The following is a 17,271-nucleotide window of genomic DNA, read 5'->3' as shown; positions in this document are numbered from 1 at the left end:
GGCTGCAGAGGAGGATTACAGAGATGGCTATGGAGGCTGTTGGCATACTCAGGGCGCTGACAAGCTTCTTAAGAATGCTATCAAAATTGCATATGGAAGCTAAGCCATTTCATTAGATCTCCCAAGACCTCAGCTATTAGGTATCAGCTCAGAGCAGTGGAAATATGTGTGTGCTGCCACAGCATCTTCCTCCTCCTTTACCTTGTACTTTCCAGCCCTTGCACCTCCCAATGTTCCATCCTCTTTAGTATATGCATCTTATAAACACATTTAATACACACAGCTAATCTGGAAAAAAAAATGTAAAATATGGCAGCCTTGGAAGGAATATGTTTATTTGTAACTCTGGACAGTAATACCAAATAAGAAATTCCTTTTAATTTTAAAATAGACTTACCCCACTGAAATCAGCAAAGATGTTGCATGAACAAAGGGAACAGAATCTTGACTTGTGATTTAATGCAAATTTATAAAATTTCCTCAAATTTGGTTGCACAATACAATATAGAATGTCACAGTTCTTTTCAGGATCTTAAGGTGAAAGGGAATCAATAATTAGGTCTTTTGTTCATATTGCTGATATTTCAGTAGGTTATACTCAGGTGATGCTTTTTCACCAAAACACTATGACGCTGCACCACAGGAGCACAGTGCCATAGCAAAAACCTTGCCTCATGTTTTAAAGCATTACATAATTCAGATATAGCCCCAGTATGACAGAATCCATGGTATAACAACCACATTATCATTTTAGGAAAAAAGGGTTAATTTTATTTTAACCTGTGTTGCAGTTACAGCTATTCTTCAAAGTATATTGCTCGGTTCCATGCAGGGAGAAGCACATTGTCCTGCTAGTGGGTGTGAGGACTCCTGCTGATCAGCAGTCCCATCCTTGTCACTCCCCTCTGTTTGTCCCCTCCTCTGGCAATGGGTAAGAGAGGTACGGGAAAGTAACAGTTCCTCTGCCAGCTTGGATGCTTCCCCAGTGAATTTTGACGGCTTGGCATAGACGCTGCCTCTCTCTTTCTCTGCTTTCATTTGTTCATTTCACAAATGGAAACTATGAAGCAGTGATCAGATTTCAGGTCTTTTCTGAGCTCAGGCCGAGGTACCACCTCCTCACAAACAGCACCAAAGGGCCTGGTGGATAATGTAGATCTTAACAAGGATCAGAGAGCAGCCTTTCAAATTTCCAATATGCAGATCTCCACAAAAATGGCTGCTAAATTTGCTTGTATTTTAACAGAACAGTCTCTGTTTTGCATGGTTTGAGTATATCTTAACTGCCCTATACCGAAAAATAACACAATCCACAGTACATAAGGCTAATTTTCAAGCAGGGATTGCTGCCCCACCACTCCTTCAGTGTGGACCAGCAATCATCATGAAGAATATTGTCTTCTGCATAGGTGCTGCAACATGCAAGGAAAGTGCTAAGACAAACTCAAAGGGCATAATGTTAATTTTAACAAATTATATGGCTTCATAGTAAAACCAAATAAATGTATTGCCTCATTGGGGGGGTTGCTGCCTGTCGTTGGGAAGGGCAGTAGGGTGACATCTAGATGAAACTGTGTCTCTGGAGAGTGGTATGGAACAGTCCCAGGATCTGGTAGCTTGTAGCACTTCACTGGGAAAGAAAAATGCAGTCTGCTACCTTCTCTGAAGACTGTCAGCCATAGGGCAGGTGGTTTGACCATGAGTGTCCCTTTGTCCTTTCACAGTAGGTCTAAAATGGGTGGTAGCAACACTGATGTTTGCAGCAGAGAGACCCAGGGTGCATGAACACGTGGTCCAAGTGAGCAGAGCTGAGACCACAGCATCAGTATCTGACTGGAAAGTCATTGGGACTAAGGGGATCAATAGCACAGATGAGCTGATCCAAGGTCAGAGCAGCCTCTGGGCTTTTTGTGATGGGAAGGTAATGAGATAGAGGCAGAACTGAGATGGATCTGGTTGGCTTCTCTAATAAAAACATCTTAGCATTGTCTTCCCTGGATTCTGGCATTCTTTCCCCAAATAAAAACAAACTGTTTTGCTGGAACATGATTTTTTTTTAAAGGCACTTAGAGTAAGCCTCATTTGAGGGAGTGATCATACCACAGTAGAAAATAAACAATATAAATAACATCTGTGTGACGTGAGTTCTGCTATGAGAGCTAATGCCAAATGATACTGGAAGCTCCCAGACATTAATTCTCTGAGCTGAAGAGGAATAGCCTACTGCAATATTCCTCTGAGCCAGCCAATATCCGTATTCATTTCAATAACTATCTGTGCTAATCTATCATAAATAATCCATGATTTTTAGGATAACGTAAAGGAGTTGTTACCAACCTGCGCCTCCCAAAGAACAGATCTGGAGCCGGATGAGGAACGGATAAGAGAAAACTGAATTTCCCAGGGCAGGAGTGCAGGAATCTCTTGCACAGCTACAGACTGCAGCAATTCAGAGCACTCCTGTCAAATCCCACCGTCACAGCAACACGGCAATCTTTTCCACTAGCTGTGGAGCTGTGGTGCAGACATGTTCGTGTGGGCTCAGCTTGGCTTCTCTTTCTTTCTCCAGTTTTTCCCAACAGCAGTTCAGGAAGGTCAGCTAGGATTTGCATACTGTCCTCCTGAAGTCCCAGTAGGTGGGATGACAGAAATACACAGCTATCAGTGTGTGTGCGTAGGCTGGAGAAAGTTTGTAGTAGAGGTAGTATGTTTTATTGGATCAGCTGGTATTGCTGGAAATATCAGACAAACTTTCAGGTATGCAAACCATTGTTCAGGTCTGAAATAGAAGCAGCAATTTTCAGAGCTAAATACAAGCTGAGAACAAATGTTCAGTTGTTAATCAGTTATGTATCAATTAGGCCTTTGTTTAAAGAAAAGGTATTTGGTATCTGTGGAGAAGACAGGATGGTAGAGAAAGGTAGGATGGCAGAGAAAGTTACACTTAAATGAAGCAGCTTGTCACCTGGGGGAAGAGAGACAGGTAGTTTATAGCCTGGGGAACAAGAGTGGATCGTGGTGAGTAGGAGGAAAGTCTAATCATGAAAGTCACATCTACTGAGAGTGTGCTCCTCCATATCAAGTGGCTTTATGAATTTCAATTCTTAACCTCATCTTTAGAAGGGGTTTTGGAGTCTGTTCAGGAAAAAGAATACGAAGATGCCAAAGGTGTTTTGAAAGCAGTGTTCTCCTGTTGGCAGGGTTGGGTTTTTTTATTACCACTTGACCATATGAGACCATTTTGGTCTATACTGATTGCTTAATTTCACTTACACAGTTACCATGAGCCAACTGGATTAATTTTGTTGTATTTCTGGGGATGTGAATATGGGATTTAGAGAAATTCAGGAGGGAGAGTTGGGAGTGGGGCCCATTTTAGATGGATAAGATCTATTTGGGTGGAGAGGGAAGGGTAATAAATTATCTGCAACACTTTGAGGGCACCATCCTCTGGTTTTCCAGGAGCTTCTGCTGGGGAAGCTTGTAGGAAGCTGTGTCCTTCCTACCTCACGCAGATCCTTTTGAGGAAAGAAACAGTAAGGCCAGTAACAGAAGAGTTCCCCTTTCTGTCACTGGGAGGCCCAAATACTTGAGAATTGTGTGGGTTAGGTTAGCAGCACCACATATTATATATTCTACCAAATAAATATTAAAAATAGAAGTTCTATTCAATCAGATCAGTAAGAAACCAAATGTTTAGTCAACATTGTGAGTACCCTTCAGTAAGAGTTCATCGGTTGATTCTGCCCAGCCCACACAAACCTGATGTCCTTTTTTATTGTTAAAAGAAACCTCCACATGAAGCCAGTGTTGTTTTTAAGTGGCTTTGTATTAAAGATAGCCTGAATTTTCTGTCAAATATAAAACTGATGAGACAGTGTTTGGGAAACCTTAGTGTAGAATGTAATACTGTTTATCTCCAATGCATTTTTTCCCACATATACATATATGGAATTCAAACCAGAGCATTTTGTGAGGAAACATGGAATGGTTTTATACCATCAAACTGTGCACAGTCTGTCAGCAGTAAAAAACTAGATACTTCTAAATTACTAAAATGCCCCTCAAGTCATAATTATAAATCAATATGCATGTGTACAAAAGATTGGTGCCTCCATAAAGTGCCTTAAATTCAATATTTTTAGTCTACTGTGTCTTCTGAAAATGCCTGCATATTTTATGTTCCCTGTGTGCTAAAAATTGTCTCTATATTTTATGTATTGTTATTTGTGGAGCTCTATTTGCAAACAGAAGTAACAGCTAGTACTGGAAATAATATACAGACTGTATAACATGCCTGAAGAAAACAAATCTGGAAGCATACAGGTGCCCCCAACTATAAATTTCAAGGACACCATCAGAATTTTTAACCTCATGCTAGTGCTGTTAATATTATACTGTAGCTGTGTGGGATGCATTCTTGTAGCTGCAAGGAAGGAAAATAGCTCCAGATGCTGGTTAATGTGCACGTTTCCATGGCTGTGGTACCTATTTGTGCAAAAAATGTTCTTTTCATCGAGTCAGTGGGATTTGCAGTCAGTGGGATTTGCAGTCAGTGGGGTGTAATTCCTGTTGCTGCAGTGTGTTGTTCACTGGCAATCACTTACTGACAAGTGGTCCCTGAGGCAAGCGTGGCATGCTGAAGCACTTCCCAGCTCCCAGGCAAGATGCACAGCTGGAGGGTGACCTGTCTGCACACCCCTGATATCCGACTGTGACAGCTTGGAGCTATCAGCAGGGAAGGGGGCTCCCACACCATTCCCGGATTAGAGGTATCACATCAGCCTATTGATTCAACAGCAGTGCCAGGAGGTGTTTTTGCCCAGCCACAGCCTGAAAACCAATTTGGGAAATGCTGCTGGTGTCCTCTGAAGAGCCTCAAGCATCAGGTAGCACAGCGCTGACATCGCAGCGGGGACTCCCCAGCATGGAAGGCACCATATTGCTGGCACAGGAGTCCATCTTTTGGCTCAGAGCATGTGTCCTCTTGCCCGTGGCCTCAACACAACAGCGTTTGTGATTAATATGGAAGGCTATATATTAATTGGAGAAAATGTTTTCTTCAGTTCTAGGTCGGCTGCTTTGATATGATACCAAATAATATCGAAAATAAGCTTGAAATCAAGGCTTTGAGATAAAACACCACAGTGTAGTTTGATTCCTTTTCAAAACACATTCAAATGAATCAACATTTTCTGCTAGGAAACTACTGCCTCCGTGCAGTTTAATTTTTGTACTGCAGTGATACATTTCTGACAACCAGCAGACTTGCTTAACATGCACATGCATAGAAAGCCCAAGGTCCATGGGTTTTATCCCTGAAGTCACAGGCCGGTGTTACCCTGGGCCTATGTCTCTCACACAATGGACATCCCTCTAATAAAGTGAATTTTTATTTGTGTTTCAGTTGCATTAAGCTATAGTAGTAACTAGGAGATGTCAGCAATAGCAATACTTGTATCAGAATAAGGTAGATGTTTCTCTCAGTGCACAGTTATTTCAACGAAAAACCACAGATATTCCACAATGTAAATTGCTTATATTGACCCGGCATAAAACTACAGCTATTTACATATCATACTGTTGGTACAGTTGCATTCAATGAGAATGCATTTCAAAGCTCTTCCTTAATCAAACAAGACAGAAAAAGTATAGATGGTCAGAATCTGAAACAGCTTTGTATACAACTGCACATGGCAGACCATGGTCTCAGCACTTGTTCTGGCAGACTGAAAATGCAACTAGCAGTGCAAAATCCGTCACAAGTGAGTGAGATGCCAAATGCTAAACATGCAAAACAACTTCTTTTTCCTGAGATCAGGTTTCAAATTACTTATTTTTGCTGCACAGATTATCGTTGCAAGTAATTCTCTTTAGTGACTTCTTTCAGCACTCAAACAGCACCTGCAGTGGTTCATCCAAAAGATTAATGTGCAAAACACTGAATAATTCAGAATGCTTTGAGTGGGTAGAAAGACAAGTACCCTGAAAATAACTTTTCTGGGAAAAGTTTGCCTTTTGGTTAAAAACTAACAGGCTTGAACTTTTTATTATCAAATACAAAATTTCAGACAAAATATTTCAGCTAGAAATCATAATTTTTATATTGGGAAGGCACCTATAGGGTCCATGTGCCAGATCTGCCCTACTGACAAGGCTGCCTAGCTAAAGTACCTTTTCCATGATCATTATCAACTCTGTCCCTGATGAAACAACATTGTCCAGCACGAATACCAGCAGCCACCATTTGCTGTGACCCAAGTCATCCGGCTGCCAAACTTGGCCCACAAGTAGAACAGAGACATAAAGCATTCGAGCAACAACTCTTAAAAGCCAGGAGTTTCAAATCTACATTTTGCAGCTTAAGATTTTTGCATTTCAATCAAAATGAGATATTTTTGCTGTGTGGGTGACATTTTTTTATTTAAAACCAGAACATCAGATTTAAGAAAAATACCTTTAAGAAAAGGATGCATTGAAATGAAAAAAATTCATCTTTGATCCAAAGATAGGGTTTTTTAGACATTTTGAAATAGCTCTCATGAAAACTTCCCTTGATTTTATTACAGAACAGAAATCGAAAATTGTTGATCTGTAAGCTGAAGATGATCAGCTGTACATAAAGTACATAAAAATAGCAGTAGATGTTGTATTAACCAGTAGTATTATTAACCAGTTCTTCTGAATTAATAAATGTTTCGCAGTTCTCATCCTTGATCTTGCTGTGAATAACCGAACATTTCTGTCTGATAGGAATTTTGTTGATTTCCTTTGGACCCAAAGCATGGATTCTTGTTCTTGTAGAGTTCCATCAGATTCCCTGTCTCTGAAATTAAGGCTGTCATTTATGTCCATTATTTTGCTGAAATATCATATGTTACATTATAAAGGTTGCAATATTATTTCATCACATGAGGAAAAAAAGAAAAATAGCTTAAACTGACAGAACCGTTGCAGGAAGCCATCCAAATGTGCAAAATGCAACTGATCGATACAGAAATTTCCTGGAGAAGTGCATCCTAAACAAGTGTCACATTTCTAATTTTCTTTGGGTTGATCAGATAATCAGTACGTCTTTGAGGTCGCACCTATGGGAGAGTAAAAGCAGTTATAGAACTAAAAGAAAACCTAGAAAAGCAGTCCCACAAGGGTCCTCAGAAAGTTACTTGCCAAATCCTCACCCCGAAGCATTATGCCAAAGTGAAATCTATCATCAGCAACCCACTCAAAATCTAGATACAAAGGAAATGATGAACAGCATAACAAAATACAAGCTTCACAGGCAACACACTGATGGCAGTTCTGGGAATTCATTAACTGATCTTATGCTACCTGTGAACTTCTTGTGGTCCCTGCAGTCTGTATTCTTTTAAGAAAAACATGATGTTGGGCGTTACTCCTCTGGTTCTCTTAAAGAAACTACATGTTAAGCTGTAAGAAAAACTTAACATCTGACATTCCTTTCCAAATATATTTGAAATTGCAAAAATAAGCATGCCAGTATTTCATGTATCTGAAAGACCAATCTCAACATCTCAGTGTTTATTCAAGGCAGGCTTTTTTTAAAGTTCCCTTTCCATTGCAGCAGCCTGTTTTCAAACTGACCCCAGTGGGATCAGTGCAGGGCAAATGTTCAGAAGTTTTGAAACCCCTATCTTCATTTGAAATCAGTACAGCGGATTTCCAGTCCTAATTATTTATGCACTTTTACAAGATATCATTGCAGAGGAAAAGACAAAGTATTCTCAAATGCATCCAAGAAACATACACTTCGGATATTTAAATGTAGTAGCGAGACCTCAGATAGGTAATTACAAAGTATCTCAAAGGAATGAAAATTTCTTCCAAAGTTATAAACATGTATTTTCACATAGCTTCCTAAATGAAACACCAGGGTTGAATGGTTTGCTGTGGCCATCCCCAGAGTTGGTTTTATCTGCCTCCAAGTAGATGCTATCTGCTGGCTACTGTTCCTTGCCACTTCCCCAGCTGGTCTCAAGCTCTTGGAAATTAATGGAAATTTCACTGTTCTTCCCAGTGGAATTTTTTATCAAGCCTGAGCTTGTTGCTATTGACCAATCTTGTGGTTTGTTTCTGGAGCTTTAATCATGTACAGTCTGTAATGCCTTGGTATTCTTCCAGTATTAAACATCTTAAATAATGCATTTTGTACATATGCATTATTGAATAAGCCATAGAGGAAAATGTTAAACAACAAATGTGGACAACATGTCTCTGGTATTTAATGAGTCCCAGCACCTAAAGGAAAACCATGGGATAAATGTAACTATCCTAGAAACATTTCATAAGACAGCTGCCTTCTGTTTTAAACACAACTCTTTCTCCCCCCCTCCCTGCCCCATCCCTTTTTGTTGCTTGAACATACTGCTGTTTTCTAAATTTACCCTTCTTTACTGTTTATTTCTGCAGAGAGGAGAGGTGCTCTGGGAAGTAACAGGACTGCCTGTCTCTGCTCAAGAGACCTTTGCCAAGATCTCTCTGCTGCATTTAATTTCTTGCAGTTCAGCCCAAAGACCTTACTGGTGCTCAGCAGAGACATCACTCGCTGATTTCCAGAGCACATCAGAAGTTTCCTCTGGTCTGTGTTACCCTGGAGATTAATATATGATGACATTTGCTCCATTTATGGCAGAACAGTTATTTGGCATTTCCTGATTATTCAGTTACAGGTCTGTTATGGCAGGCTTTCTCACTAGGACAGAGGTTTTGAGAAGCTCTCTACTGCTACTCCCCCACAAAAATAACAAATTTACAAGTAGAATGGAAAAAAAAAATCTGAAAAAAAGTTGAAGGCAAGTGTTATGTTTGTGGAAAGCAAGTATTCCCAGATACTGTGGAATGTCCTTTGAGTATAAAGTATACTGAACTAGTCAGCATACTGAGTAACCAGAAAGTTTCAGAGGGTGTCCAAGACCACCTCACTGAACACTGTCTCTGAAAATTCCTGAAATAGGTCATTATTTGAATCCCATGTTTAGGAAAATACTGGGGTGGGAATATTGCCCAGAGCTTGTGGCACAAAAATGCTATATTGCACCCCAATTCACAAAAGGAAGAAAGATATTACACAGAAAGTTCATCAAGTAATGTTGAAAGAGGCAGTGTTTATGGCCATCAGTAGGCAATACTACAGAAGAGTTTGGTTTGCATGTGATTATGAATAGGAGGGAGCCAGGGGACTTGCACCAACTGGATTGACTGCCCGATCCTTCCCTGACAGCACTGGGGAAAATGTAACCTAAGCATGCCTCTTTTGCTTTAAAAATGTCACCTGCAAGAATAAGCCATCTAGCCCCTGCTTTGTCACAACATTTCTCCTCACCACCAGAGGAGGAACAGGGCAGCAAGTTCGCTCCTGGTGCCCACAATGGTTTGCCCTGCTGCATCTTTCATAGTTATTTGCTTTAGAATAAATGCCCTGGGTTACTTATATTTTATTCTTACTGTGCTCTGATAGCAATTAATGAATAATTCCATGAATTTCATTCAACTCATGCTGTGTACTGGCCCATTTTCTGTGCAGCTTTCTCTGAAGTAGCACAGCCTTACTGAGGTTGTAGCTCACTGAAATGGAGGCTGCTGGCTGCTGATCAGTCACCTAAACCCCATTTTCTGATGCTGTAGAAGACCTCATACAACACATAACAAATACAAAATGCAGAGGAGTAGGACCACAACAATTTTGTATTTAGACCCTGATATGCTACAGCTGCTAGTGCCTCTGCTTGGTTTTGATTTCAAAGTTGTTTCTTCTTCAGATTAATTCAGCACTCTACTAGTCCTGTCAGTCCTAGTCTGAGAAAAAATAGATTCATTATTCATTACATCCTACACACTGAAGGAAAAAAAAAGACAGCTCTAGTGGTTCACTGCACAGCCCAGCATTACAGGACTGAGTTTCTAAGGTGGTCCCCTGTATCAGTAAGGCTGCAATATCGTCAGCGTTTCTTTAACAAAATTTTAAATCTTTTCGTACTGTCAGCTTGGCATCTAGTTAACCATGGATATTTGACAGTCACACGTTTCAAAGCCTGCCTGTTGACTTATCATCTGCCCTGGATGCTTTTTTATAGGGATAACTATAAAGGATCTATTATACTGGGAAAAGCTTTGCATAGTTTGTTGGTTTGGCTGGGGAGACAGATGTCCAAATCTTTCCAGGTGTTCAAGCTCTTCAGCCAGACAAAAAAAAAAAAAAAAAAAAAAAAAAAAAAAAAAGAGAGGTAGAAATGCTTGGATGAATAAGAAGGTAAAATAGTGTGAATTCAGCTGATTTCAGGGCTGAATCCTTCAGTGATGTTTTGAATACTGATCTTCAATCAATGAAAGAAGGACTTCTGCTATTACAAACATGTTGTAGTCATTTCTGTAACCCGTATGACATCAGTGATATGAATGGTGAACACACATCTGGCATTATGAAACAGGGCTCTGATCTTTAAATTGATTTGACACATGGCAGCTCCTCAGACAATGCTGTGGAAATGTGTGATAAACTGAAGGCTTTGCCTGCTATTAGCCAACCAAAAAAAAATCCAAATCTAACTGCATTAGAACAAATTGCTGAAATTAATGTGGTAGGAGTACTTCCAAATGTGTCTGCACGCATCACACATTTGGCTGTTAACAAAAAATCAGGGAGGCACAGCTTTCTGTTTCTGAAGGTTATTTTCCCCCTTGCCCTTTGTTTTTAATTTTCATTCCAAATTCACTTCATTTATAGGAAAACACCCATCCAAAAGTACCGGAGACCCTCAAAATAATTCAGAACACTATTGCTTCAACTAGCAAACCAGTTCCATCCTGTCAACTTTTCATACACTCATGCACATTTCCCTGTCCATCAATAGGCAGACAGCCTGGAAATTCCTTCTCATTTCTTTGTGGGTTAATCCCACCCACATAACTTCATTCCTCCCCTTCTTCCACAAACACTGGGGACATCATACTATAAACTGTACCTGCCTTTTCTGTATCTGTGTCATCAATATTTATTACTCTCTTAATCAAGATATGCTGACCAATGAACATCATAACATGACCTACTCTATAGTACCCCAGTAGGGGTAAAATTATTTGCTGTCATTTGTTTGTATTTCTATTTATTGACCTTTTAATTTGATTTTGATAGCTTAATTTTTCTTTTCAAACAATCCTCAGAGTCAAAGCAGTTATATAGAGTGCATTAAATGGAGCTACAATTCATCATTCATTTCCTTCCCAGTATAAAACCACAACCACAACTAAATGATATTTCCAGTTTATAGAGTGTCATTTGGAGTAGTTAAGAAGAAAAATAGATTCTTCCCCATTAATGGAGCCATGACTCACTCTGGATTGGAGAGGAGGAGTGTGGTTGTGGTGGCAAATGCAAACCTCCTGTAGCTGTGCTGAAGTCAGCTGAATTACACCAGGGATGAATCTGGCCCACTAAAAATGAGCACTCATCCCTCTTATCAAATGGTCTTCTGATCTATCATAGAGACATTTATGGTATATTAAATGGACTAATTATGAAGCTTGTGTAGGAAACTGTTCAGTCCTGCAAGGCCCTGAGTCCTTAGAGCTCCTTTTGTACCAGTGGGACTTGAAAAAATGCCGTTCCTTGGGAATGGCACTCAGGATGTGGCAGAACAGGCCCTATGGCCCTTGTTCAGGCTAAACTGCCTGTGGGACTGCCCCAAATCTGCTAAAGCCAAGGTAAAGGATCCCCCTCATGGCACCTGGGTTTTAGAAGGAGCTCTGTGCAATGGGTTAGGGCACAAGAAATGGCCCCTCAGATGGGACCTTGGTCCCTGACACCCATTTGGCCTGCAGCTCAGCCCTGGGACTAGGAGTAAGGATCTCTCTCCTCCCATCCCATCGCTGACAGTAACAAAATATGCAATTAAATGGAAGCCTGTAACTCTACTCTCCATTTGACCTTTTCTTGGCTAATGTAATCAGAATGAAGACCTTCCAACACCCCTGACTGATGCTGCTGGCCTCCTCTTCCAGGGGTTGGTAATTTTTTTCCTCAGCTCAATAATTCAGTTCGATATTCATCATTTTTTAAATGTCTCACACACCGTTTTTTTCCCCCTTCTTCTTCGCTGAGGTATTACTTTTCCCTAAGATGATTTGCCAGTTCTTTTGTTCATGTTGTGAATTGATCAGTGCAATAGCTGGGCAACATTTATCTTCTGTGAACATTTTGCATTAGTTTCTGATTCAAGGAGTTTGAATGGCCAATAGCTGACTTAAGTGATTTTCTGTTGTCACCTTCTACAATGAGATCCACCAGGTATTTCACAGGTACCTGGTTGGGTCCACGGGTAAGGACTTCTGCGGAAATAAACCTGTGATACAAAGTCTCCCTTAATCTCTCAAATAATTTAAAGTTTGAACTTTTTACATAGGGAACAAAAGGGATCAAATTTGAAGCTGACACCCTCAGAGACGCAGGAAGACTGCCTAATGCCTCTGAGCTGTGCTGAAATTTTCCATCCAGTTTTCTCCTAGGAGTGGGAGGAATGGGCTGTGCAGCAGGTATGATTGCCTCTGTCCAGTCAAAATGCTAACTTGAAAAATCTTCTTGCACTTCAATTGCCCTGCTTTTCACCTCACCCTCACATCCATGACCTTCTTTTAATTTTAAAACTCTCCATTCAAACTTTGCCCATATGGGCCTCTTTTCTGGCCTTGTTGCTGTGGTTACTCCTGATCCCATAAGGTGACAACAAAGCCAGCCACGAAATCTTAACTGCTTTCACCTTGCAGACATGGAGAGACAAGGCTTTAGGTCTTCAGACTCTGTGACTCTTTCCATCAGTAGATAGGCTCTTCATTCCTTCCCCACCCTGCTCCTGAGGGAGGACTTAGGTTCTTCACTCCATCTTCTTGACCTCCATAGAAGCACTGCAAGGACATTTGCTCATTTTTCTTATCCAGGGAGAGAGTCAGTTTGCTGGAGTCCACCCCTTTATGAGCTCCTTCACTTTGGAAAAAAATCTCTGGATGACTTCTTTTTCTCCTTTTCTTTCACTCCATATTTCTCATAAAAAGGTCCAGAATAAAAAAGATGAAAAACCTTTTGTAATGTTTCCTGTATCCAGGCAGGGAAAGCCAAATGAGAAACACAACTTTCTGTACTTAGAAAACTCAGTGGCAGGACAGCAGGTGGTTTCTGAAGAAATTTTTTGATTCAGGAGTAATCAGCAAATGGTTAAACAGCTTGCTATCTGATTTCTCCTACTTCACAAGTAATGTAATGGAAAAGCATCACAACGTTTATTATGCAATGTGTTGGCAACAGTGGCGATTGAACTTTATTAGAATGCATTCAGTAACACTTTTGTCAGAAAACCTCTATTATGCAGCTAATAGGGAAGGTTATGAATGTAAAAAACCTCACTTTTTTTTTGTCTGGGAAATGTTTTACTATGTTTGTATATGATGCCATAAATTTCAACAATGGACTTCAAATCCACAATTTAAGTCTTCATCAACCTTTATCAACTCTGGCATATACAAGATGGGGCCATCACAATATACTGAGAAATCCTGTTCAAACGGAGAAATTGTCTTCACAAGCCATTTTTAGATTACTAAACATGCTAAATAGATTTCACCTCTAGATTAACTCTTGGTATCTTTCAAAAATGTGTGTGCAGTTACTGATGCAGCTAGAAGCCACCGTAACAGACTTGTACCAAATATTGTCCAAGGACAACTGGTTTAACAGAAATGGTTCAACTTTATGCTGTGTGCCTGTGATGGATTTCAATGTTTCCCTAGCCGCTGGGCAGCACGGGACCCCCTAGGCCAACTAATCTAGGATTTGACATGGAGGCTGCAGTTTCCGTTTGAACCAGGGGCATGAACCTAACGCTTGTGAACCTAGTCTCCTGATGGTCCCCACTCACAACACTATCATTCTCACCGCAGAGCTGTCCGAGAGCCACCAAACTGGTTACCTTTCAGTAACACCAAATGGCTTAATGCCATCCCCCGCAGTGGACAGCTACTGCACATCAGCCATCAATGAGCACTGGGGAACGGCTACAGCCAACTGAAGTTATCACCTCCCCCTGAAATGTGCACAGGGTGGATACAGGGTCCTCAGCACAAGCTCTTTCACTTCTGAGGGCAGACCGTAACGTGCCACATGCCTTGTGCATGTAAACACAGCCAGTACCTTACAGCCCTGTTCATAAGCATATCAAACACTGTCTGAATCTGTTGCTCAGGGTTACAGATCCAGACAGAACCCTCCGCGGTATTGTACATGCTTTTCAGCTTTGTTTTAATAGTATTTGGTTTGACAAGTAATTAATGTCAAACATCATAACTACCAGACACAGATACATCAGCACTATTGCTATTATTTTTACTGTTATTATTTTGATCATTGTTTTAATCATTGATTACTTCCTAAATTTCACTGTGTGCCAAAAGAACTAGACACACTCTGCTATGATTTTTATGCAATGTCCTCCCAAGACAGATCTCTGCAGTGTACATGCTGGAACAGCTCTTCAGAAATAAATGAGCTATCACTATGTTGAGGAGTGAACCTCGGTACCATATCCCAAGAGAATATTGGCAAAAAACATCATGAAGGTGCTAAATGTATTTCACAAATATATGGCATAAATTAAGATCCACGTTGCTGTTGTGCTAGAAGCTAAGAGAGCCCAGCACCACTCTTCAGAACAGAGGTAGCTGAGAACAGAACAAGCAGAGGAATAAACACAGATCTACTTCTTTACATGCTAGCCACATGGAAAGGGGTCAAAGCTCTAGGGTGGATTGGGTGTTAGCTGTGTGTTTTCCCTTCCATCATTTACTGCTGAAATACCAAAGGTCTCTAAGATCAGTGTAAAGTTCCTGACCGAAGCAACTCTGCAATGTGGAAGTGAAATTGGAAAATACAATCAAGAAACAATCCAGAGAAAATGCAGATTTATTTACTGTATCTGTACTGGATTTTGTTTGCAAAGGAACCTCAATCTGCACCTTCAACAGTGTCTCCATCTTGTATCCACATCTCCTCCAGTCTGGAAACTGGGAAGAACAGCAAAAGCATTGCAGACCTCCTCTTTGGCAAAGGCACATACAGAACAGCTGTCCAGAATAATTACATGTCCAGAGCAAAGCAAACCTCCACATTATAATGGTTTTACGTGTAACATACACAGAGGTGAATTCTCAAAAACCAAGCCAGAGTTACTCCAGCTGTCAAGGCTGAAAAGATTAATAGCAATAAGTAGGTTTGTGGAGGGAGAGGGGACTTTTTAATTCCAGGAATGATGGAAGGACAATTGGCTTTACTTATGGGAAGTCTGTCCCAGCGAGGGCTACCCATCATGCTGGCCAGCAGAAAGGCCTAGCTGACATTTGGAGGAGGAAAGATATGAAAAGCAATGGCAAGGAAAGGGTAGACACTGAACACCTGTCAGAGTTCAAGGAGCATCCAGACAACGCTCTTAGTCACATGGTTTAGTTTTAGGTAGTCCCATGAGGAGCAAGGAATTGGACTTGGTGATCTTTATGGGTCCCTTACAACCTGAGATATTCTAAGATTCTATGAGGGGAAGTCTCTGACTTCGTAACTTTAGCCTGGGAGGTGGGGAGGAAGATGTAGCAGGGTGCTGAGGGGAACAGGTGTGACAATAGCTTTATTAGACTTTTCTTCCAAATATCCAGAGGTGGTTGTTTCCTTCTCATCTCCCTCCCCAAAATTAATCTAAATCCAAGGCTAACACCCGGGGCACTTACCCTTGTAAATCAAACTTTCAGGAATGCTGACGGGACATTCCACTTACCCAATTACAGCTGTAATTGACTTATAAATGTCTACCTCCACCCAAAATCTGTTTGAATATAGCACGATACAGACTGTGTGAACTAAAAAAAAAAAAAAAGGTCAAGATATCAGCATTGCAATTACCTTTGGTACAGAACTGGTATGTAAATCTGCAGTAGGGACAGTGAACTTTGAAGACATTGGGGGAAGAGAAGTAATTCCTGTAACAAGAATAGACAAGATTACTGTTATTCAGTGTCCATCACAGCATGAACCATAAGCCATTCAGCAACAGAGATAAATAGCCTTTAATATTGTGAGCCAAACTCTAGCTAACTTGTTGGGTTAAATAGTTTGGGGTTTTGTAGTTGGGGGAACTTGCAGGGGTGATTTCTGTGAGTGAGAAGACACCAGGAGCTTCCCCCATGTCAGACAGAGCCAGTTCCAGGTGGCTCCAAGACAGTCCTGCTGCTGGCAGAGCTGAGCCCATCAGCAACACTGATAGCACGCCTGTGATAACGTATTTAACAAAGGGTAAACAACACTGTGCAACAAGAGCTGAGAAAAAGGACTGATCCTGCAGCCACCAAGGTCAGTGAAGAAGGAAGATGAGGACATGGTCAAGGTGCCAGAGAAGAGATTACCCTGTAGCCTGCGGAGAAGAATATGGTGAAACAGGTCACCCTGCAGCCCATGGAGGATCACGGTGGAGCAGATATACACCTGCAGTCCATGGAGGACCCCATGTCACAGCAGGTGGATGTGCCCTGAGGGAACCTGTAGCCTGTGGCTCCTGGAAGGACCTCTGCCCCCATGGAGAGGAGCTCATGCAGAAGCAGGTTTTCTGGCACGAACTGTGACCCCGTGGGGGCCTACACTGAAGCACTCCTTTCCTGAAGGCCTGTACCATGGAAAGGACCCACACTGGAGCAGGAAGGCCCCATGCTGGAGGAGTTCATGAAGGACTGCTTCCTGTAGGAAGAACTCACACTGGAGCAGGGGAAGAGTGAGGAGGAACAAGTGCCATAGAGAAGGTATTATGGACTGACCACCACAACCATTCCCCATCCCCCTGCGCTACTTGTAGGGAGGAGGTAGATGAGCTAAGAAGAGCCTTGGATGAAGTGGAGGTGGGAGAAGTGCTTTTATCACTGTCCTACTCTGTTATTAATTGGCAATAGATTAAATTAATCTTCCACAAGTGGAGTCTGCTTTGCCAGTGACAGTAATTGGTGAGTGATCTCCCCTCCCTGTCTTGACCCATGAGCTTTTCCATCTTGTCTTCTTCCTCCGTCCTGTTGAGAAGGGGGAGTGGTAGAATGACTTAGTGAGCACTCTGTGGCCAACCAAGGTCAACGCAGCACACTAACAAATATGAAAGGACTTTGTCCAGGTTTACTTAGTTTTCCCTTTTTTTTTTTTAATAACTTCATTTTACAACACCATATACTCTTGAAATCTTT

General features: G+C 41.2%; 1 protein-coding gene across 2 annotated transcripts in view; it reads right to left on the bottom strand.

Moving 5' to 3' along the window:
• Positions 1 to 6,395: 6,395 nt before the first annotated feature.
• The window catches only part of IGSF5 (immunoglobulin superfamily member 5), a 33,335-nt gene continuing 22,459 nt past the window's right edge, over positions 6,396 to 17,271 (bottom strand). For both annotated transcript variants that reach the window (XM_056328900.1, XM_056328898.1), the window contains 2 exons: positions 15,953 to 16,029; positions 6,396 to 7,088 (listed from right to left, as the gene is read on the bottom strand). In XM_056328900.1, the coding sequence (XP_056184875.1) occupies positions 7,020 to 7,088; positions 15,953 to 16,029 (146 nt within the window). In that variant the 3' untranslated portion in view covers positions 6,396 to 7,019. The remainder of the gene's footprint in view (positions 7,089 to 15,952; positions 16,030 to 17,271) is intronic.

Source organism: Falco biarmicus, chromosome 2, assembly GCF_023638135.1.
Source record: "Falco biarmicus isolate bFalBia1 chromosome 2, bFalBia1.pri, whole genome shotgun sequence".
Taxonomy (NCBI): Eukaryota; Metazoa; Chordata; class Aves; order Falconiformes; family Falconidae; genus Falco; species Falco biarmicus.
Note: the sequence above shows the minus strand (reverse complement) of the source record. Positions and strands in the feature narration are given on the sequence as shown.